Source organism: Emys orbicularis, chromosome 8 (genome assembly GCF_028017835.1).
Source record: "Emys orbicularis isolate rEmyOrb1 chromosome 8, rEmyOrb1.hap1, whole genome shotgun sequence".
In the NCBI taxonomy this organism is placed as follows: Eukaryota; Metazoa; Chordata; order Testudines; family Emydidae; genus Emys; species Emys orbicularis.
In genome coordinates, this window is record NC_088690.1 from 66132052 (window position 1) to 66156905 (window position 24854).

Below are 24854 nucleotides of genomic sequence, written 5' to 3' on the forward strand. Positions count from 1 at the left end.
GTGAGGAACTGACGGACCACTTTCCAGACAAGATTTACTGAATCCAAAATGGTTTTTCACAATCCCAGGTGATGGGAGCCAAAACCACATATCCTTTTCACCAGTCTTTTTCTCATATTGGTCCTTTCATACAACAGGAAGTTCTTGAAGCACGAAACAATGAATAACCAACCATAATTGCCTGAGTCTGCTGACTGAAATATCCAACAACTCTTCTTGGGAAAGGCAATCTCCCATCTGCCCTAAAGTATGGTATAGCTCTGGTGTATGCTTCAGAAACTGTTGCACAGCTCTCTGTCCTATTTGACACACTGTATGTGTAAAATTGCTAGGACCTGACAATGAGGCAGCATGCCCTCAATTGTCCAGAGTACACAGATGACACCCGACTCTCATAGCAGATGCTCACAACACCATCTACATTGTCTAAGTGAGGTCAGCGCTTAGATGAAATGTGACTGATTTAAGCTAAGCCCAGATGAGGTGGAAGGGATGCTGGTGGGGAGAGAGAAATGCTTTGCAAAATGTTAACATCAACCTCAGTCAAGAGTGTCTGACCTGTGCTCAACAAATTTAAGCTATAGCTTTGCTGACATCCTACACTTTTCACCACTGCTGAACTCACAAATGCTTACAACTGCTGGAAGTGTTTTCATCCATCTGTTCCTGGACAGGAGACAACTCCTCATCATACTGTATTCCATTTTGTCCAGAGCTATCTATACTCTTGTGATCAACAAGCTGGACTGCTACAGTGCTCTGTACCCGGGAATAACACTGGCAACATAGGATCATGTGAGCATATCATTCCCAATGTTCGGAACACTTGACTGGCTACCCATTGAGCACAGGTTCAAATTCAGGGACCTTTATTTTCAAAGGCTTCAATATCTAAACTCTAGTTAAATCAGGGATTTCTTCTCCATTAAGCACCCACTGCATTCTTTGAGAACAATGAAATTCATCACAAGTAATAAATCTCACTTGAGCAGGCGTTAGAATAATCTCATCAGCTGTCCCTTGGCTTTGGAACTCGCCACAAGAAATCAGGACAACAATGAATCTTCATGACTTCAAGAATGTATGCAAGATTCATCTCCTTGACCTTGTCCTCCCAGAAGAATAAATATAAAACTTGCACGCCTGATCTGGGGAAAAGGTGAGAACCAAAGGTAATTAGACTATTTAATGACCTTAATGGAGCAAAGATACTACAGTGATTGGTGCCATATACATTTCCAGGTAGAATTACATAGGGGACTGAAGTTCTCAGGTTAAACACAGAACAGGTCTATCCAGAGCAGCAGTAACCCTTGCAGTAGTTCCTCCAACATGGTGCCTCAAACTTTAATACGAGAAGCTGCTGGGAGGAAGGGAAGATGGGAATAAAATAAAAACAAAAGTCAAGATGAAAAGGAATATTGTACAAAAGGTAAAGCTAAAGATACACCTCAAGTATTTGAACAGTTGTAACAGGGTAGTAAATGAGAAAATAGGTCCTATTAAAAGAGATGGCAGTGATCATTTATTGAAAAGATGCAGGGATTGCTAAAATGTGAAGTCTTTTGTCACTGTGTTCATGAAGAAGTTTGGGAGCAAGGAAGGTGCCAGAAACAAATATGATAAGAGTCCTGGAGAAGGAGAAAAAATTCCGTGGGAAATGAAGATCATACTATATAATAAATGACAAGATTAGATTAAAGAATGATTTAACATGGGGTCAGATGTAATGACATTCTGAAGAAGTACCAGAGAGAGGAAATGTTGTTGGTTGGGGGTTTTTTAAACACTTTTAAAAACAGAGGCAGCAGCAGTTTTGGGGGAAATAAATGTGTAAGAAAAATCTAGGGAAAATCTAGAAAACAAAAAACTATAATCTTTTAACTATAGCTATCTATAGATACTGAAAATACAAGAACACAGATTCCCTAAAGTGGATCATGCCTAACTAATGTGATTTAGTTTTTAAAACTTTCTCAGTTAGCTAAAATTTTGGATTTGGCATGTCTGCTTTGCTTGGTTCAGAGAGCTGATTATCTCAAATGTGGAAGGAGTTAAAGGATTTGTGCAATGAGGATACACGAGATTTGATGTTAACGCTCAACATCCTCTGTTGCTTTCTTCTAACGTTCTGGCTTGCCTTCCGGAGCCAGAGTCACATTTTTATATAGTTTATTCCGTTTTTTTTCTTTATGGAACTATTTTAATTGTTTAGATTTTTTTTTTTTTTTAAGATTCACTTCTTGTATTGTGCGATTGTTCCTCAATGCCATTGTCACAAAGTTGTACATGATAAATAAACATTTATACTCTAATTTATCATACCTGGTTGTCATTTTAAAGTATAAGAAGTAATATTGCTCCCCAGCCAGACTACATCTTCTGTGATGCACTTTAGCGACGGTACTCTGGTGCATTGTGACAAGTTAGCAAGAGGGGAGACTATGGTGCATTATGGGAGATGTACTCCAGTCAGGGAGCACTGCCCATAGAAGGGAATGGGTCATGAGCCACTTGAACTACAGCTCTCATGAGGCACTGAGGCAAAAAGTTTTGGTCTGAAAACTTTGGCTGACAACTCAAAATTCTATCAGATAAATTTCAACTGACTTTTTTTCATTTTCATCAAAAATTTTCTCATAAAAATGTTCCACCAGTTCCCCTAAAACTGATACTAGAAAATAACCAATGGATTTCCTACATACCAAACACTTGGCAAGAACTACCAGTATTCATGAGGACTTACTTATAAAGATTTCACCCATCTGGCTGGGTTTGGTAGAGAACCAGTGTGGATGGTGACAGACTGTTCCAGCAATTGCAACAGGCAGTTTTTAAAATTAAACTTTAGAATAAAGTGACATGGACCTTCTCCTTGGAATATAATCTATCAACAGTGTGCTTCTGTCTTGGGTAAGAGGATCTGCTCATCTCTCAGCTTTGCCGTTGTCAAAGAAACGTTAGAAAAAAGTTTGGCATCCAGGCTTTACGCTTTCAACAGTTGACTTTATCTGTATAGCTCAAGGTGGGAGGAGGCAGGAGAGATGCATAGGTGGAAGCAATATGATCCTGGCATCTGCAACCTATTAAGTATTCTAGTTTTGCCATTTTTTTTTACATAAAAATGTTAAACTTTTCATGTCTGCATTGTTTTCTTTTTAATTCTGACCCCTAGTTCATTTTCTAGCTAGTTCAGTTATATTTTCTCCAGCTGTACCCAGGAGCAACATCATGTCCACATAGCTGAGTGGCCATCACCAGCTTGCTTGCTTTGTTTTTCTACAACAACAAAAAGTTCAGAGTAAAATGGAAGTGCCTTATGCAGCAAACTTAAAATCTGTCTGTGCAGCTTCAGCTGTAAAGGCAAGCATGGTAAAGCAAAGACCACTGTGAAGATGCTATGCTGCTTTTAGTTTAGCAAGGTAAAAATAAAATTAGACTATAAACATGATTGCCAAGCCGTCTGGAAACTCTTTGGGATATATTTAAAGTTAGATTGCAATCTAGATGTTGGATGTTGATTTAAATGCGACTGGAGGAATTACAACAGTGTACATTTTTATAATGTCTTTGTTACTGTGAGGGCTATTCCACACAGGCAATGAGAGTAGCCCGGGACTAACTAAAAAGCCCTCTGCTTTCTGGGGTGTAAGTAGGGCCACAGAGCAGGTGTTTCTTTAGCCGTTCGTTTTCTCTTTAATGTCATCTGAGCCCAAGGTTCATAAGCCCCACATCTCCTCCCCCACCACTTAACTGTTTTGTTGGCCTGACAGAGAAAGTAGTGGGGAAGGGAGGAAGTGTTTAACTATCCCAGCACCCTAATTGGTAGCGTACCTTGTCACAGCCTTGCATTATGATCTGCTTCACATAAATGTTAACTACCAGGATGAGGCCTTGCAACACTTCTGCCAGGTAGATAAAAATCATCCCCATATTATAGATGTACAAATAGGCACAGAGAGGCCAAGTGAGTTGCCCACGCTCACACAGGTAGAGAGACAAATAAAATCCAGCCCTTCCAGCTCCTAGTCCCATGTCTTAATTCAAAGGCCATCTAACAGAAGCTCTGTTCAACAGAGATGTTATATGGGTTCTTTAAATTTACAATCAGTGCAGGACTCTTTCTCATGGATATTTGTGCTTCCAGTGTAAGTCACATGGGAAACTCTCTAGCTCTAAAAGATGCGACTTCCTATTAAGTGGGAACAGAATTAGACCAATGCAAGCACTTTGCTAAATCCAACATTTCAGAGTTTGAGGAACATATTTTTGACATGGCATATTGTACTCCAATAATGTTGCTTACGTTCCTCAAGATATAAGCCAGAGAGAAGTGATTGTCCTGTGTCATAGTGCAATACACTAGTTGTCTTGAGTTGGGAACTCTGTCTTCTCACTGTTGAAAGGATCTGGCTGGGAACGTCCAAATATCCTCTAGTTGGAGGATGTTCAGTGGGGTAGAGCTCTCAAGCTAGCCAATGGGTGCAGCAGAAGACCAGAAAGAGAAGAGCTGAACTCATGAGACCTAGAAATGAGAATCCTTCTTGATGATATCTTAAAAAGAATGATATAGGAAGTAATTAATTAATCCCTTTTCATTGTGCCAAAAACTGCAGAATAGGGTTATTCTTCCTTAAACTCCCTTCAGCTGCAATCCATGTATCTTTTTTCCAGTCACCCAAGGGCTGTCTGCAGATTGTCGAAAGGAGGGAAAAGACTAGATTAAAATCCCTCTCTTGCCTCTTGTGGGCAAACTCATCCTAACTCATTAGATGAACACACTTTAAAGCACTGTCCGAGATCTTTGCTCTCCGTCCACCCTTGTAATATTTTGGACTTCACCTTTATTTATTTTGAGTGTATTTAACTGAAACTTGCTGAAGCAGTTGGTAGTTTCAGTACAGTATATTTCCATCTCACTATCACTTGTTGGCAGCTAGTCGGTCCATTACTGTATGTCTATATACTGCCATTAAAAACCAGTAGCTGGCCCATGCCAGCTGATTTGGGCTTATGGGGCTCGGGCTAAGGGGCTGTTTAACTGCTGTGTAGATGTTTGGACTTGGCCTGGAGCCCTGGGCTCTGGGATCCTGTGAGGCAGGAGGATCCCAGAGCTCAGGCAGCGGCAGAACATCTAGACTACAGTTAAACAGCCCCTTAGTCTGAGCCCCATGAGCCCAAGTCAGCTGGCATGGGCCAACTGCAGGTTTTTAATTGCAGTGTAGACATGTCGTTAGTCACCCGAACATAAAACATAGGACAGCATTAGCCCACTAAGGACTTTCTTGAGCATTACGTTTTGTAGCCAATTAATTCGTTTTGTCATTTAATTGTGTTATCTGTTGTCTTGGTTAACTCATATATTGTTTCATATGTAATCAATGTATGATGACTAGATATAAGTAGGATAGGATTATAGGAGTATAAGACTGATAAATATTTAGGAGTGGTAAGTGTGTATTAGGTATATAGGTAAAGTAAGGTCATAATGCAAGGATACATGCTAAGGCCTGTGAGGTTTCAGCTCAGCCACACTAGGCCTCAGGCTTAAGGAGATGTGTCATGAATGGGTGACACAGGAATGACCCTATGCCAGTAAGGTTACAGGGTTACTGTAGAGGATGTGCCAATAGGTGATGTTCCTGGAAAATGTCCCAATGTACCCATCTAGAATGCAAGACACCCAATTGTAACATCACAAAAGTTCTGCTCTGATCACAGGTTATCATGGGAACATGTTTACATAAATGTTAATAAGAATAAGGGGAACTAGGAGAACAACCTATGAGAAGCAGGGCACCCCATCATTTGTGTGGAAGTACAGATAGGGAAGAAGATGGAACCCTCATGCATATTCATAGGGTGTTAAGTGTGGTCATAACAGCAAGATAAAATGGGTTTCCTGATATGAATAGGGTGGGAAGACCACAGCAGGAACCACTCCTCTATTAATGACTACCTGTTAGGAGATCCACCCAACTTGATAAGATCCTTGGGTATGTGAGTATGAACCCAACATTGGCTATATGGGTATATGACTGTAACTTATAATACAAACAAGATTTTTTACTTGTAACTGTGTGTATGGTCACTGTATTCATTCTTTGTATGCTCCTACAAGTCTCCCAACCAAACAGCATTGTAAGGGGTAACTTCCACCCTAGTGATTTGAAAACTGTGGCACCCCTGGAGCCAAGTTCACTCCCTAGGGGCACAGAACTATCCAGTTTTAAATAGAGGCTACCGTATGACTGCTGGTGATGGAACATCATCTCCTGGGGATGAAGGCCTTTCCTGGCTAGGATATTTTTAACTTGCACTGTGGGAAGTTTTTCATGTCAGAGGAAGGATGGGTCACACGTACATCTTTGTAAAGTCACAGTTCCTTCTAGAGATGTCTTTGTCCTCACCTCTTACTGAAACCTTTTCTTGTATTTGTTCATTCACCTCTGCCCTGTAACAAAAATTAAAATCTATAAATAAAAATGAACAAATGTTGAAAAATAAGAAATGGAACTAACGAGCCAGGTGCCCATCATCACTTGTATAACTATGCCTAGCCCCATTCCTCCCACCTTGCAGTTCCTTGAGATAGTAACCTTGCCTTTTGGCTGTGGAGCACCTAGCATACACTGATCTGATCCTGGTTAGAGCTTTGAGAACTTCCACAGGATAATGTAATGCGCTAAGGCTAACTTCTTTTTGGGCTCATCTATTGCTTGAATGATGGTAGTTCATGTGGAGGTGATAGTTCCTTTTTCTGTGTGTGTGTGGGGGGGAGTGGGGGAGAAGGTTGGGTTGTTTTTTTTTTGATTGCGATGAGCTTTGTATCTCTTGAATGTCATAGGGGATGTGTGATGCCTTTTTTCCTGAGCTAAATAGTTCTGTAAACCTGGCTTCTCATGTCCATTATGTTGTCTCTGAAGGACTTTGAAACGTAGACAGCCTTCCATCTCTCTTCATAGGACTTGTCCTCTCCGCCTCAATGTCAGTGTGGGAGGCCATATAAATAAATACCACTTCTTAGTCTCCAGTAGGCATTTCCTTCTTCCTGGTGGCTGGAGAAGAGACTCACAGTTATGGCATCAAATGTTTACAAAACTTTCCTACATCTGGAACTTTGTTTAGAGGATTCTTGGTATAGTTTTTCCATGGCTTTCTGTTTTGGTTTTCATACTTATGTGGTTGCTTGGTTTATCAATAATTATCTTCCTTCATCAGAAATCTTCTGGTATTCTGGTAATATAGTAGTAAATGATAGCACATTTCATTGCAATAGAAAGTAACCTGGAAAGTGTAATAATTAATCATTTAAGAAAAAAGCCATTTCTATTTTTATAATTATGGAAGAACAAGATACATTTAAAGCATTTTGAAAGAAATTAAGATGTTATAAAACTATCTTAAATACTTAAGTGTAACAAAACATGTTACACCTTTGTCCATTCCAGTTTTTAATTAAAAAAAACTATAATTTGTTTTATGATATTAAGATTATCTATCCCTCCCTCTATGTTTATATAATGAGGTGTATTTTCCAGATGGACTCAAGCAAGCATAGCTGCATATTAGCCATTTTAAGTTTTTTCCCCCCAATGATACCGATACTATTTACAATATTATTTATAATACAAAAACATAGTACAATTAAACAAAATACATTTTAGAACACCATGCACTTTACTTCATCTTAGAATCTTCCTTATAAATGGATAATTATTAAAGGGTGTTTAAATTATTTATTCAGGTTTTGTATGTTGGAAAATATCTTGCAATGACTATAAGTAGGGCCCTACCCAATTCACGGTCCATGTTGGTAAATTTCACAGGCATAGCATTTTTAAAATCTTGAATTTCACAGTGTCAGATATTTAAATCTTAAATTTCATGGTGTTGTAACTGTGGGGTCCCGACTCAAAAGAGGCTTATGGAGAGGGGGGGTCGCAAGGCTATTGTAGGGGCGTCGTGGTATTGCCACCCTTACTTCTGTGCTGCCTTTAAAGCTAGGCGGCTGGAGAGGTGCGGCTGCTGGCCGGGCACCCAGCTCTGAAGGTAGCACCGCCACCACCAGCAACGCAGAAGTAAGCAATACCATACCATGTCACATTTACTTCTGTGCTGCTGCTGGTGGCAGCACATTCTTCTGGGCTGGGTGCCTGCCAACAGCCACCGCTCTCTGGCAGTCCAGTTCTGAAGGCAGTGCAGAAGTAAGGGTGGCAATACTGTAATCCCCCTACAATAGCCAGATTTCCCGGGAGACCAGATTTCACGGTCCATGATGCATTTTTCATGGCTGTGAACTTGGTAAGGTTCTAACTATAAGGAAAAACTGTATCTGTTAATCATCTACGATAAATAAAAATGCTTCTATATGTTTCCTTAATTAAGTATGCATATATGTTTTAGTGATTAATATGTGTCTGTTGACTCAGAAATGTGAACTTCAAAAAGGAAATACAAAAGCAATTCCGGAAAACATGCATGTAAAAGGAACACATTCAGTTAACTAAGGAAATTGGGTTTGTTTCTGCAACCTCTTTGCATGAGTTATCCCATTTGAATTGATGGGACTTCGTACAGAAGGATTGCAGCCTGTGGCTTGTTATACTCTTGAATATTCTGAATTTCTGTTGCTAGCTATTGTAGACTTCTGTTGCTTATGTTTTAATGTCCTTGTGTGGCAGTGTGTGTTTTGTATTTGACCACAACATCTATCTTTTAAAATTTAAAATTTAAATTAATTTTGCAGGTTACTCCTCAGTACCTAGTTAAATGCTAAATGTTTGAATACAGTAAGGGCTCCAGAACAGCCATACATGACAGTAGATATTGTTAGCTGAAGAGACTGCTCTGAGTCTGTATTACATCTCACTATTCAGCTGTCATATTTATCTAATGTATTTGGAACCATAGGATCTAGGAGTGGGGGCACCAGACTGAGAGTCAGGAGAAATAGGTTCTAATCCCAGCTCTTGGGTGAATCACTTCACTTGTTGGTGTCTCCCCATCTGTAAAAAGGTCTCCTTTGTAAAAGCGCTTTTGGTATGTCCCCACAGCGTTTTGGAGCAAGCCTCCCAGCCCAGGTCAATAGACTTGGGCTAGTGAGGCTCACTACTAGCACTCTAAAAATAGTAGTAGTATCTTGATACACTAATACGTGGGAGACCTGTTTGGCACATGGTGGCCACCAGTGAAATTCCTTGAAATCACCCAGATCTTCAATGAAATGTCAAGTGCTGAAGAGAAACCAATAGTCACCATTACCATTATTTACATCCTTCTAGCCCTGTGCTTGAAAAAAAGGCTTTAAAACCACTCATCTTTCAATAGTATTGTTTTTTCTTACAATTAGAAGCATAGAATATTAGGGATGGAAGAGACCTCAGGAGGTCATCTAGTCCAACTCCCTGCTCAAAGCAGGACCAACACCAACTAAATCATCCCAGCCAGGGCTTTGTCAAGATGGGCCTTAAAAACCGCTAAGGATGGAGATTCCACCACCTCCCTAGTTAACCCATTCCAGTACTTCATCAACCTTCTAGTGAAATAGTGTTTCCTAATATCCAACCTAGACCTCCCCCACTGCAACTTGCGACCATTGCTTCTTGTTCTGTCATCTGCCACCACTGAGAACAGCCAAGCTCCATCCTCTTTGGAACCCCCCTTCAGGTAGTTGAAGGCTGCTATCAAATTCCCCCTCACTCTTCTCTTCTGCAGACTAAATAACCCCAGTTCCCTCAGCCTTTCCTCTTAAGTCATGTGCCCCAGCCACCTAATCATTTTTGTTGCCCTCCGCTGGACTCTCTCCAATTTGTCCACATCCTTTCTGTAGTGGGGGGGCCAAAATTGGACGCAATACTCCAGATGTGGCCTCACCAGTGCCGAATAGAGGGGAATGATCACTTCCCTAGATCTGCTGGCAATGCTCCTGCTAATACAGCCCAATATGCCATTGGCTTTCTTGGCAACAAGGGCACACTGCTGACTCATATCCAGCTTCTCCTCCACTGTAATCCCCAGGTCCTTTTCTGAAGAACTGCTGCTTAGCCAGTTGGTCCCCAGCCTGTAGTGGTGCATGGGATTCTTCCTTCCTAAGTGCAGGACTCTGCACTTGTTGAACCTCATCAGATTTCTTTTGGCCCAATCCTCCAATTTGTCTAGGTTACTCTGGATCCTATCTCTACCCTCCAGCATATCTACCTCTCCCCCCAGCTTAGTGTCATCTGCAAACTTGCTGAGGGTGCAATTCATCCCATCATCCAGATCATTAATAAAGATGTTGAACAAAACCAGTTCCAGGACCGACCCCTGGGACACTCCGCTTAATACCAGCTGCCAACTAGACATTGAGCCATTGATCAATGTCTAATTAATGATCTAGAGGATGGTGTGGACTGCACGCTCAGCAAGTTTGCAGATGACACAAAACTGGGAGGAGTGGTAGATACGCTGGAGGGTAGGGATAGGATACAGAGGGACCTAGACAAATTAGAGGATTGGGCCAAAAGAAATCTGATGAGGTTCAACAAAGACAAGTGCAGAGTCCTGCACTTAGGACGGAAGAATCCCATGCACTGCTACAGACTAGGGACCGAATGGCTAGGCAGCAGTTCTGCAGAAAAGGACCTAGGGGTTACAGTGGATACAGAAGCTGGATATGAGTCAAGAGTGTGCCCTTGTTGCCAAGAAGGCTAACAGCATTTTGGGCTGTATAAGTAGGGGCTTTGCCAGCAGATTGAGTGACATGATCATTCCCCACTATTCGACGTTGGTGAGGCCTCATCTGGAGTACTGTGTCCAGTTTTGGGCCCCACACTACAAGAAGGATGTGGAAAAATTGGAGAGAGTCCAGTGGAGGGCAACAAAAATGATTAGGGGGCTGGAGCACATGACTTATGAGGAGAGGCTGAGGGAACTGGGATTGTTTAGTCTGCAGAAGAGAAGAATGGGGGGGAGGGGGATTTGATAGCTGCTTTCAACTACCTGAAAGGGGGTTCCAAAGAGGATGGATCTAGACTATTCTCAGTGGTACCAGATGACAGAACAAGGAGTAATGGTCTCAAGTTGCAGTGGGGGAGGCTTAGGTTGGATATTAGGAAAAACTTTTTCGCTAGGAGGGTGGTGAAGCACTGGAATGGGTTACCTAGGGAGGTAGTGGAATCTCCATCCTTAGAGGTTTTTAAGTCCCGTCTTGACAAAGCCCTGGCTGGGATGATTTAGTTGGTGTTGGTCCTGCTTTGAGCAGGGGGTTGGACTTGATGACCTCCTGAGGTCCCTTCCAATCCTGATATTCTATGATCACTAACCGTTGAGCCCGACAATCTAGCCAGCTTTCTATCCACCTTATAGTCCATTCATCCAATCCATACTTTTTTAACTTGCTGGCAAGAATACTGTGGGAAACCGTATCAAAAGCTTTGCTAAAGTCAAGATATATCACGTCCACCGCTTTCCCCATATCCACAGAGCCAGTTATCTCATCATAGAAGGCAATCAGGTTGGTCAGGCATGACTTGCCCTTGGTGAATCCATGTTAACTGTTCCTGATCACCTTCCTCTCCTCCAAGTGCTTCAAAATGGATTCCTTGAGGACCTGCTCCATGATTTTGCCAGGGACTGAGGAGAGGCTGACTGGCCTGTAGTTCCCTGGGTTCTTTCTTCCCTTTTTAAAATATGGGCACTCTATTTGCCTTTTCCAATCGTCTGGGACCTCCCCCGATCGCCACGAATTTTCAAAGATAATGGCCAATGGCTCTGCAATCACATCAGCCAACTCCCTCAGCACCCTTGGATGTATTAGATCTGGACCCATGGACTTGTGCATGTCCAGCTTCTTTAAATAGTCCTTAACCTGTTCTTTCACCACTGAGGGCTGCTCATCTCCTCCCCATACTGTGTTGCCCAGTGCAGCAGTCTGGGAGCTGATCTTGTCCGTGAAGACCGAAGCAAAAGAAGTATTGAGTACTTCAGCTTTTTCCACGTCGTCTGTCTCTATGTTGCCTCCCTCATTCAGTAAGGGTCCCACGCTTTCCCTGACCACCTTCTTGTTGCTAACATACCTGTAGAAACCCTTCTTGTTACCCTTCACATCCCTTGCTAGCTGCAACTCCAATTGTGCCTTGGCCTTCCTGATTACACCCCTGCATGCCTTAGCAATATTTTTATACTCCTCCCTAGTCATCTGTCCAAATTTCCACTTCTTGTAAGCTTCCTTTTTGAGTTTAAGCTCACCGAAGATTTCACTGTTAAGCCAAGCTGGTCGCTTGCCATATTTGCTATTCTTTCTGCACATCGGGATGGTTTGTTCCTGCTCCCTCAATAAGGTTTCTTTAAAATACAGCTAGCTCTCCTGGACTCCTTTCCCCTTCATATTAGCCTCTCGGGATCCTACCCATCAGTTCCCTATGGGAGTCTAAGTCTGCTTTTCTGAAGTACAGGGTCCGTATTTTGCTACTGTCCTTTCTTCCTTTTGTCAGGATCCTGACAATTCTCATCTACTATAAATAATCTCTGATTAACATTTACTGAAACTGAGTACAAGTGACAGAACCTGTCCCTACATGATTAGTTGAATGGAATAGGGTCCCACATCATACTGTCCTCCAGCTAACTGAAAGAAAGGGATGGAAGGCTATATCATTTGGTACGCACCCAAGCTCACCCAACTATGAGTAAGATAATTTGTTTTAGGTATTCCTTTAGTCTTTGATAGCAGTGTTGATGTCAAGGTAGTAAACAGAATAGTCACTAACTAAACTAGAGCATGCTCATGTCTGCTTTCTTTGAAACATATTACAGTATTTGTGGTTTTATTTATTTTTAATAGGAAAAGGAAAAGAAGTACATGCTTCCCTTGGACAACCTGAAAGTGCGGGATGTTGAAAAAAGCTTCATGTCTAGCAAACATATTTTTGCCTTGTTTAACACGGAGCAAAGGTAAGGGAAGGCGCCAGCCAGTGCTTTGCAAATAGGTCTGAGAAGATGTACAATTTAATGAAAATGACTGCAGTTTTGGTGCTCCCATTAAATGAGACTTTAAACCTCTTCAATGCTTTCAGCTCATCTCTTTCTGTGCTATTGCTTTAATCCTGATGCATGGCACCAAAAGTTAGCATTACATCATTCTCACTGTTCATGGTGTGGACTCAAGACTGGGGTTAGTCATTTTGCTCTTTTGAATGAGTGACCGATCCCCTCCCTATCCTATTTTTGTGTGTTGCTGGACCTTCCATCTGTGACTTTTGTACTTTATGGGCTAGATCCTGGTTGAAATTGGCAAGCTCCATTGACGTCAATAGAGCTACATTAACCTACACCAGTTTAGGATTTGTCTCTCAATTCTACAGCAACAATATGTCTCTAGTCATCAGTCACTGTAGGTGATTTTTAAAAAAACAACTGAGGGACGAATGAATGAGATACCTCTGTCTTCCTAATTCATTTGAATCTTAATTCAGCTATGTTCCACCTGACACTTTTCCAGCTAGCCTGCAGCTTCTGAGTAAGGAGTGGTGAGAGTGTCGTGCCCCTGTGGAGATATGCTTCTAAAAAGCAGGAGAGTGTGACTAGTATACAAACAGAAAGGAAAGGTGAACACTGCAACACACACCCAAATGCAAGTGATCAGTGCTCATTCTAAAGGGAGGAGTCGTGTTTGAGGTTGGCTCAATGGAGCTATAGCATTTCAGTAGATAAGCTGCATTTTCCAGAGTCCTATTTTCAAAAAATCAGTTTAAGTACCTGTAATACTTGTCCTTTATCTTCTCCTTCATTCACCCCACCCTCCAAAGCTTTGTGATGTGCTGAAATGTCTTTCTAGCTAAGAAGGGCTGGATAGGACTCTCTGTGGAATCGGTTTTTATTGCTCCTGAACTGACTAGAAGTGATCATTGCACAGCAAAATGAGGCACTCTCTCCCGCAAGGGCTGAGTGGGCTATCTCTGAACCACTCCCAGTTGCTGCTGGCCTCCAGAGCGAGAGACTAAGTTTGAGTCTCATGCTTGAATGCCCCATAAAGTCTTGCGGTACAACTGGTAAACCGTTGGACTGGGCTCGCATGTTCGTATTCTGTTTCAAACAGTGCACTTGGAAAATATCTCACAAATAACCGTTAGGAACATGAGATAAAACACTTCACCATTTGCATTTCTAGACCCCGCAGAAAGCTTTTAAAACCTTTTTTGCCTTTTTAGAAGTTGTTTGTTCTGAAATGTAAGAGAAGTGATCTGTGGAAGCTGAAATGTAATTTAACTGTTTACACACATAGGTCAGTCATGGAAGATAACTTTGTAGTGATGGATCTTTGTCAATTTTATTGATTCTGTGCAAAGTATAGGAATATTTTTTAAGGCAGGCATGTAGTTCAGCCCCTAGGGTCGGGGGGCCTTACGTTCCACAGGGGCGATTCTCCTTTGTTGTGCTAATGGTTATGAATATTTTGTGCTTTTTAAATATTAATGGGCAAACTGCTATGAAAAAAGGAGAGAAACAAATCATTTACCTTTTCCAGTTCACAAAAAAGGGGCGGAGTGATTTTTCACATTTTCACCGGATCGTCACGTAGAATGTGGAGTGAGGATTTTAGATACGTATGTGTAAAATCTGTTAGAGCTACTACCCACTCAGCTTTTGACTGGGCCTCCTGCATTCTGAAGTTGCATTAAAAGCATCCTGAAATATACATGGGCATGACAGTGCAGCAATAAGATGCCAGAATCATGTCGTCTAAGTAGAATTCCATAGCAGGAAGAGATGGGCTCCTTGGTTATGGGAATCCTTTTATTAAACTATATTTAAAATGGCAATTTCTTTGCTATCACGATGCAGCCGATTTTCCCTTGATCTTTCTAGAAATCTCCCTTTTTGGCTGAAATTAAGTGTTGTATTGGTTTAATATCTAATACTGCCTCATGCTAGGAACTGCCTGCAGTAGCATTGTGGGGGTGTTGAATGAAATGATCTAGTGCAGGGGTTTTCAGTCTGGTGGTCATGAACATGTATTGGGGTTGTGACCACCCTGCCCTTCCCACCTTGCTAGGTTGAGGGTGGAAGGTCTTGGATGGAAAAGGTTTCGATCCACTGGTATAATGGATCTCATTTTATTTTAAAGTTCCTTGATCATGAAGATATTTTTCTGGGGTTTTGGGGGGGGGCAGGGGGAATGTTAACTGTGAGAGTCTGCACTGTTCACTTTTTTATTAGTATAAAATAAACTCTGTGTCTAGTCACTCCTTTCATACTACTAACTGAGAAAGAAGTCACCCTTTTTTAATTTTTGCCTGTTGAGGGTTTCTCTGACTCCAAGGATTTCAGTATTTAAGATACAGATAATTAAAGAACAGTAGTAAAGCCATCTACTATAACATCCCAGAATGTTATGTGGGTCATTCTGTGTTCCACTTTCCTCCTTAATCTCAAGCAGCATCCAATTTTTGTGCATCGCCTAGGCAAAGTTTTAGTGTGCATTTAAAAATATTTAAATTGTTAAAGCAAAGTCTCCCTTTAGTCAAGAGAGTTTTCTTGATGACTGTTCTCTCATTCCCAGCCTCTTACTGCCAAGGTATTTCCTGTAGCCATATGTTTCTGATACTGTACATTTCAATAGCTTCCTGGATTATGCATACTGCATTTTTTCCATTTATGAAAACCTCCCCAGTTGTGAAATACAGTTACTAGGGGAAATCCTAGTTTTGCTGAAAAGAAGGCTAGACAGGCTTGAATAGGAGACTGTAGATAGATGAGTAAGGAAACTAACAATCTCTGTCACTTTGATTTACTGCAGAAGTCAACAGCTCTCTGACAGAAATCAAATGTGATATGGTAATGTGTAATGAACGAAGGCTATGGCAATTGATTTAATGGAGAAGATAAATTCTCATGTAATGAAACATAATTGTGTGTGTATGAACAGCCTGTGTTGTGAAATAATGAATTTAAATTCCTTTCTGATTGCTTTCTAAATTAAAATTAAACCACTGAAATGGAATAGGAGGGATATGCTGCTTATCCGAGTAACATTGCCTAAACAGAAGGAAAAAGAAACTAGAGGTGCCTTCCAGCAAACCAATTCATTGTTAAAAGCTGTAGAGAGATGCCATGTATTTAAACCATACGTACTACTAAATTTCACATGCAGGGGCGTATTAGTGTAGATGGGCTCTTTTGATTTACTTAGGTAGAAGCGTTCGGGGCTAAAGCAAATGGTATTAGAGAAACTGCCATTTGACTCGCTCTCCCATTTTCACAATGATTGACTGGCATTCTGTCATAAGCAGAGCTAATAAAGCCAGGGAGAGGATTTTCTGTCCAATCATACGCTCACGAACAGTAGGTCCACATCCAACGGCTGCACTGATGAATAAGCCCGAGGCTCCTGGGCAAAGTTCAAGAACAAACAAAAAATAATAATTCTGTCTTTCCCAGAAAGTTTACTTTTCTTCTAGAATTTCAGCACAAACGCTTTGCCCACTCCCCACCTATTTCCCGTAAAAACTATTTGCTGATTGATATTTTTTTTTCTTTCAGGCAAGTACTTTAGCTTGGGACAAGCATTATAATCGCAAATGTGCCTCTTTTTAGGAACTGTACAACAGTTCCAGCTGTCTTTAGTTAATAAGGGGAAGCAATCATAGTCTCTGATGATCTTACTAATGGCTGTGGAATTCCAGATAGTGCAATTCAGTGCTTAATTTGTGCCAGGGCTTGCCGGGGCTGAGCCCCGGCACCTCTAGGCTTGGAAGTTCATAGCCCCAGCACCTCTGGGCTTGTTGCGTCAGTTATGAAAGTAAAAAAATTGCTAGAGCCCCGGCACCTCTCTCATTACAAATTAAGCACTGGTGCTATTTCCTTTAATTTGTTTCTGTGCCACCTTAAAATAACCCTTACGGCCTTGTAACAGAGAGGCAGAGCTTTTTGGTTGACTCACTCTATTGGCAGGTATTCGAACCTTGTATTAAGCTGCTGCAATTTCTGCTGACTCCTTGTGGCAGGAGCAGTTTATTCTAACTCCACTTAGGATATCAGAAGGGCTTTGAATAAGCAGAAGTGTGAGGGGTGCATCTTCCTTCCCTCTGCTGTAAGCAGAGGGAGAGTTCCCCTTCCATGTGTTCTCCTGAATTTAGGGGAGATCAGCTCCCTCTTCTTGCTGCTTCTTCTCCTGGTGAAAAGGGGACACACCAGGAGGGAGATTTTGGAGTTATGGAGCCAGAGGAGGAAGCTGGTCTGTTTGTTTGTTTGTTTGTTTGTTTGTTTGGTGGCTGGAGCATTGTTTGCTGACTCCTGCCCTTACCTGCCAGTAGGGGGAGCAGCACCTGATGGGGAGAAGAATTGTCTGGTGGGGAGTCCCTTATCTACCTCCTTTTTCCCACAGGAAGCTCTATTCTCCTGTTTGATTCCCTCTCCCTTCCAGGGTGGCAGAGAGGGAAAGAGGCTCCCTCATCTCACCCTACCCGGCTCCAGGGGGAAATGGAGACTGCTGCATCCCCTCTCCTAGCCATACTCTCTAGTAGAAACCAAATGATCTTGTCAGGTTCCTCTCCCCTCATGGCTGTCCGTAGTGGGGTCTGTGGGTGGAGAGGTGGGTTTGGAGCACAAGAGATGTTCCTCTGCAGTTACACAGACTCACACTGAGGACCCAAATAGAGGGTCTGATGGAATAGCTAATAATGGCACTTGGGTGTGCTAGCACCTGCTATTCTCTGGTGGAGGCTGTCTGTCTGGAGGCTGAAGCTTCAGTCTGAGGAACAAATAGTAAGGCAGGTATAGGAACCATTGTGAAGATAAAGTCTTGGGGACGCTGAAAGAAAAACCAAAACGATGCTTACCCAGATGATGGGGTGAGCCACCAGGCCCTACATGGATTGTGACTATCAGGTTACATGGTCTAGCTGAAGCTGCGTGGGCTGAGATACCCATGGGAGTGTCGTGTGACTGCTGAGCGAGTAGAGGCGATGTCGCCGTGTGTGCCCACGCTGGTATGGGAGAGCTTATTAAGAGATGAGCAAAGGCAGACAGCAGAACTTGTTCTGAGTCATCCCTCATTCCCCTATGCGTAGGGGGCAAGTAGGCTGACTCTGGGGAGGGGTGCCGTACTCATTCATTGTCTTTGGGAGAGATAGGGAACATTTCCTGGACCCTAGGGGACGTTCAAGAACGTCATTCAGGACTATGGCACAGGAAATGCCACAGGCAGAGAAGAGCCTGGGTCTTCTGGAGGCAACATGTGACTTGGGGAGTTGGGTGGGTCCTATGTGGGTTGCAAAGGTGACATAGATTAGATGTTCTGGGAGGGAAGCAATGTACCGGGCCTCTTGTGAGCCCCATCCCATTAGCAAGTATTAGAACCTTGAATAAAGCTCTTAAATTTCTTCTGGCTGCCACAGGGCAGCTAGTTACCACCACCCCAAGATATAAGAGGGATTGGGGTGGCACCCAAAAGAGAGGAAACTACTGCAGGGAGTTAAGACAAAGGAGGTGCTGGATGGACGCCAAGCTCAGGGAGGAAGCTTAGGCTGAGGTGTATGTTTTGTTACTGTTTTTGATTTACCAAGAAAGCCAAGCCCCAGGGAGAGCTAGGGGATGAGCCTATTCATAGCCCCATACGTGGTGTTACAAATGAGGGAGTGAGAGTGCATTAAAAAAAATTCAGATGAATTTTATCCAGAAAACAATTTTTTGAGGTTTGTAAACTACAGCGAACTTCTGGATTCTGTTCAGTATTGAAGCAGTTGTAATCTAAAGAAATCCGACTTAAAAATGAGTTTTAAGCCCCAATTGCAGTTCAGTAGCTTACTGCTCTGCCTTATCAGTCCTTTCATTTATATCACCATTCAGGGGAAATAGTAGAACACAACATTTGCAGGTAGGGGTCTTAGGACTGGCATTACAGAGCAAAAAAAAGCTCTTAAGAGGAAGAAGCAGCAATGCTAAAGTCAGAACAAATAGCTTATTTGTTGTGTTTTGCTTCAAGGAGGTCTCTCATTACCTGTAGAATTATGGAAACATACCAAAAAAATAAGATCTTTTTTAGTGGTTTATATGGAACAATCAAGTTTTTTGCTGCAGTTTGCCAAAATATTGCTGAGTCAGTGAACTAAGCTGTTTGCTTGGAAAAAACAATGTTCTCTGACATACTGGAAGTAGGTGCAGCAATCAACATTTGCTATTTATTTAGTATTTTTTAAAGTGCTATATAGGTAGGCTTGGAAGGGTTGGATTTTTATCAGTAAATGTCAGTTTCCCTGTACACACACTAACGGAAAAAATACTTCCATCAATAATCAAACTTCACAGATAGGCAAGATCAGAAAAATGCTGCTTGAGAACTTATTAGAGTTTGAATTAAAGTATTTATTTTGTATATTTTTGACATATACTGTTGACAATTTCTGTGTTAACAGTTAGAAAGCTTAAACTCTTTGAATCTCAACATCTATTGGCATAAAATAATCGTTGTCCCCTCCCCCCCCCAGTTTCCCACAACTGACATTTTAAATAGATAAAAGTAAAAAATAAAAGCTTAAACCCCATAATTTTGCACAACTGTGACAATTCAAATTGATAAAAATTGAAAAAATACTTTGATAATATCAATGTTTATTTTCATCAAAATTATAGAAAACATTGAATTCTGCCAAGCCTCTCTATAGGGATGGTACCTAGGAAATAACTAAATTTACTTCAGTTTTATTCTACCACCATTATACTAGTATAAGCACACTGTTCTTAGGCAAATCATGTTGTTTTCTTTTAATTGTTAGTATTACTCTACCAGCATGTGTGATTATAACACACAACTCCCTGTCCAGAAACAATGGAATCCTAAAGGCAGAGTTATATCTAAGATAGAAGCTCTACTAATTTCATTCTAGAATATTAATTGGATAGTTTTGTGCTGATTTAAATTATTACTGCAATTAATTTAAATTAAATTATTACTACTGATGAACAGTGAGATGTGAGTTATGGATATAGTTCTGTGATGGATATATTTGAAATTTAGACACTTTCATAATCAAAGTATGGCTACAATGATTAGTATATTATTCTCTCTCTGCTCATTTTTCCCGTTAGGATAGTAGTTATGTTAATTTAAAAATCAATAAACTTCAGTGGGACTACTCGAGTGGGTTTGATTTGTAGCGTAAAGCTCTTAAGCAATTTTCTTTCTTAGCATTTTCTCAGAGATGTTCTGTTTGGTTCTTCTGGAAAAAAAAAGAAATCGTTTGAGAGGCATGTGTAATTAATTTTAATTAACACACACACACTCATTGGAGTGAACTGAAATGGCACGCCTTTGTAGAAAATGTTAGTCACACATTGCTGCTAACTCACTGCAGATGGATGGCTTCATAAAGAAAATATTTGCAGAGCCCTAACTTCATCGCGTTTATTATTTCTTTCCTTTAAAAAAAATTGGCTGCCTGTATTTAAAAACTGCTGTTATGGAGTTTCAGGTGTGTATAACAATATGCCAAAGCACACTTCAAATCCAGTGTATTGTATCTAGCTTACTTAGAGTTGAGTTAATATCTAAAATGTCTTGAATGTATATTTATTGAATGTTTAGATTCCTGTTCTCTTTTACATGGCTGTATAGTAAACTAATATTGTGTATGCATTTTTTCATTTTATGGTAATTTTCAACCAAATTGAAAATATCCAATATATGCAACTTTTTAGTTTTTCACTCCAAAAATTTGGCTCAGTCTGCATTCAACTCTGGACTTTTAAAGTCGATTCTATTATGATGCAATAAATATAAAAAGACCCAGAAATTCACAAAATAATGTTAGATGGCAAACATTCCTGTTTTAGGACCCAATCCTATAGCACATGGAGTTATCTGTAAGCCTGTGAATAGTTTCAGTGACTTAATGGGACTGTTCAGATTAAGAGGGTGTGGGTGTAGTCAGTGTGTGAGTTATTTTTTTTTTGTTCCCCCCTCTTCCCCCAGAATCAGGGCCTTAGTGGTTTATGAGCTTAGTACTGCATATTTCACAGACATTCCTGCTCTATAATTTCTAGCTGTATTTGTCATGGCATGTGTGCAGACTTATGAGTGTGGATAAATGCCTCCTTATAATCTAACTTGATGTTTTTTGCTTTATAGCTTTATATATTCTCTAATAATTACATGCCACTTACGGTACATCTGCTTATCAAGGTATAGCAGGCCCATCATCATTATATCTCAGCAGCTGCCTGTGCACAAAATTAATATGTTGATACACTTTTATAGAAGAAGAATTGAAATGGAAATTATACAGCAGTTGCCCTTAAAAACATGTCAGTTTTGCCTTAGATATGTAGGTATGGTTACAAAAGTATGAAGGAATTGCTAGAGAAATTGCAAATACTGACATCAAGCTATATACTTTAGTAAGGTAATCAGCAATTTTTTAAGGGTGACCATTGTACAATGAAATCTACCCTAAGCACTGTTGCCAGTATGGTAGGCAACTTTAAGATCGTCCCCTGTGGTTTTCAGTACAAGTTTTTTTCAGCTACTGGTTAAAGACTGAGACCACATTAGTTCTGCTTTTTTATATGGTAGGTAACTTGATGGAATGTTCTAGGGCACCAACATTTGGGGCTGGTGTGACAGGAATCCTACAGGTGCAGAAGCCCTGACCTTGATACCAGCCACATGTGCTGTCATTAAGGCTATGATTTAGTCACAGGTATTTTTAGTAAAAGTCATGGACAGGATATGGGCAATAAACAAAAATTCATGGCTCCTGACCTGTTCATGACTTATACTAAAAATACCTGTGATTAAATCTTGGGGAGAGGGGGGAAGGCGTGGGGGGCTGCTGCTGGGGGAGGGGCCTTGGGATCTGCTGCTGTGGGTGGCACCCAAGGCTAGCAGCACCAGCTGCTGGGGGCCGCGGACTGCAGCTGCTCCAGCTGCCTGGCCGGTTACCACTGCCCAGGGCCGTGGACCGCGGCTGCTCTGGCCACCCCGGGACCGCTGCCGGGGGCCGCCGGAGCAGCAGCTGGTTTGGCTGTCCCCGGGGGCCACCTCAGCATCTGGCCCTGGAGCCAGCTGATTTGGCAGCCCTGGGATCAGCCACACTGGCCCCTGCAGAAGTCAGAGAGGTTGCAGAAAGTCACGGAATCCATGACTTCCACGACCTCTGTGACAGACATAGAGCCCTAGCTATCATGGAACTTATCTGGCACATTCCTGTTTCCTCTCCTGGGCTTTCAAATACCTCCTTATTTCGTGCCCCACCACATTAGAATCCTTATATTAGTGGAAGATTTAATCACCCATTGTACCAGCAGAAGGTATTAATACAAGCTGCCACTTTGCTTCTCTCTGGAGGAAACTGTTAAAAAGTCAAAAACTTCTATTTTAGGTGGTTTTGGAAGGGTGAACTCCTCCAACTCCATGACATGAACGGAAAGGTTTTGGGATGTCTCCTGCCCTGAATGGAGACAGCTGGGAAGAGAGGTTTCTCAAACCATCACTGAAGTGAGTGTATGAATGTGGGTGTGGGCTGCACATGTATTGTGGATAACTCACTGAGCATGTGCAATAATAGAAAGATTTAGTATTAGGATTATAGACACAGGTATGTTATGTTAAACAAGATTGGATTCTCTCTCCCTGGTACCATTCACTCTGCTGTATTGAAAGGCCCATCACCATTCCCCTCCACACACACAGATAGAGAGGCGCGTGATCTCACTTGTATTGTGTGTCTTCCTTTGTTTTGTCAGAGGTTTTCTGTGTGACTGACTTTTGGTTAACCTTGGGCAATACTGTTGAAATTTGTTTAATGCCATAGCAACTTCATTTTCTAAGTACAACTCTACTAATTTGGATGTTACATTTTCTTTCAAAAGTCAGAGATGGTTTTTGTGATATTTTTCTCACCTTAGAATCATAGAATATCACAGTTGGAAGGGACCTCAGGAGGTCATCTAGTCTAACCCCCTGCTCAAAGCAGGACCAATCCCAGACAGATTTTTGCCCCAAATCCCTAAATGGCCCCCTCAAGGATTGAACTCACAACCCTGGGTTTAGCAGACCAATGCTCAAACCACTGAGCTATAGTTTCTCCATTTCACATTTGTTAGATCTGTTTGAGTTTCTTTCTACTGGGTTGAAAAACCTTGTTTGAAAGGATTTTTAATTGTTAGCTGTGATCTGTGAGCTTCTTTGTACTATTATAATTATATTATAATATGTCTTTGCATAGAAATCAGTAGAGGGACTTTTTAAATGGGTCTGGGATGGAAAAACACATGTTAATTTCAACATAGGCAGATGTACATTTATTTAAAGTAACCAAAAATGCTCCCTGCCTTGTGACAGTTATGACTAAGAGCTCTGCCAGAATAATACTAAATACAGTTCTCTAACTCAGGCCCTTAGATGTTTTGGTCAAACTCCATGAGATATAAAGCTGCTGGAACATCACACAGGGTTGATATCGTCAAGGAACATTTACATCAATAAGTAGGTCATTGCAGACCTTGAATGAATCTGCTTGAAAGAAATCCAAACTCCATCTTATCCTAATGTGCATAATGAACTGTGTGAGCCTAGAGCTCCATAATGATCAAGTGTACAGTATCAAAATGCTATGATATATAATAAATTACAGTTTGGATAGGAACTAGACGAACCAGTACTGCCAACCCAAAGTGTTAAAAAATAGTCAGGCCCTTCACATCTCTTCAACCATGAGGGCTAGAAGCTTTTTTTGTTTTGTTTTTTTTATTTTTTTTATGGAAACTGAGATTCTCACATAACCACAGGATTCCGGGAATTTTGAGGCATCAAGAAAAACACTAAATATCACAAGACTCATGATAAAATAGTGAGACCTGGCAACCCAGCAAACCATTTGTAGTAATGTGGGCTTAAAACACTCTCAGATTACACATAGCAACAGCAGAACATACCTACCACAATATATTTACATATACAGTGGGCGCACTTGAAAATTTAATTCCAGTTCTGGAATGGTTGGTCCATTGAAAGTGGTTTTCAATAGAAACCTGGGTTTTCAGTTAAATATAATTTTTTATGAAAAGCGCGTTTTGCAGAAAATTGAGTTTTCATGAAAGAACGGAAACCCAAGGTTTTTGGCTGAAAACTGAAACTTTTGGAACAAATAATAACAATAATATATGAAATGTTCAGTCTTTCAATGAAAAGTTGAAATTTCCTGTAGGAAAACCCTCCCCTCATTTTCCAACCTGCTCTCATACTGGTTCTAGCAGTATTCCTAATTCCAAGTATATGGAGTATTGGTAGAACATTGCTAGAATCTCTCTAAAACTGGCATGAGTTTATGAAGTACATTCACTAGGTTTCTTTAGCAGAGAAACTATATGAGGTAAAGACTCAGAAATTTAGTAGCTAGAGAACCATTGTTATCGACCTGACAAATGCCTTCGGGTCCATACCCCACCATCACATCTTCGCCACCCTGGGAGAGTTCAGGATGCCAGATACCTTCATCCAGATCCTCCGGGACCTCTACAAGGACTGCACCACCACCATCCGCACCATGGACGGAGAGACGGATGCCATCCCCATCTGCCCCGGCGTGAAACCAGGATGCCCCCTCAGCCCCATCATCTTCAACCTGCCCATGGAACCACTCATCCGAGCCATCTCCAGCGCCCGACTGGTTTCGACCTGCACGGCAAGAAAATCAGCATTCTGGCCTACGCGGACGATCTGGCCCTGGTCGCCGACAGCTCGGAAAGCCTCCAGCAAATGCTCGACGTCACCAGCCAAGCCGCCGAGTGGATGGGCCTCCGCTTCAACCCCCAAAAATGCGCCTCCCTCCACGTCGACGGTGGCACTAGGGCGCTGGTCCGGTTGTCACGGT

At 41.5% G+C, this 24854-nt stretch overlaps 1 protein-coding gene across 1 annotated transcript in view; it reads left to right on the forward strand.

The window, feature by feature from the left end:
- DNM3 (dynamin 3) overlaps positions 1–24854 on the forward strand; it is a 353245-nt gene that overhangs the window by 241630 nt on the left and 86761 nt on the right. The window contains exon 16 of the mRNA XM_065408897.1: positions 12827–12936. Coding sequence (XP_065264969.1) covers positions 12827–12936 — 110 coding nt within the window. The remainder of the gene's footprint in view (positions 1–12826; positions 12937–24854) is intronic.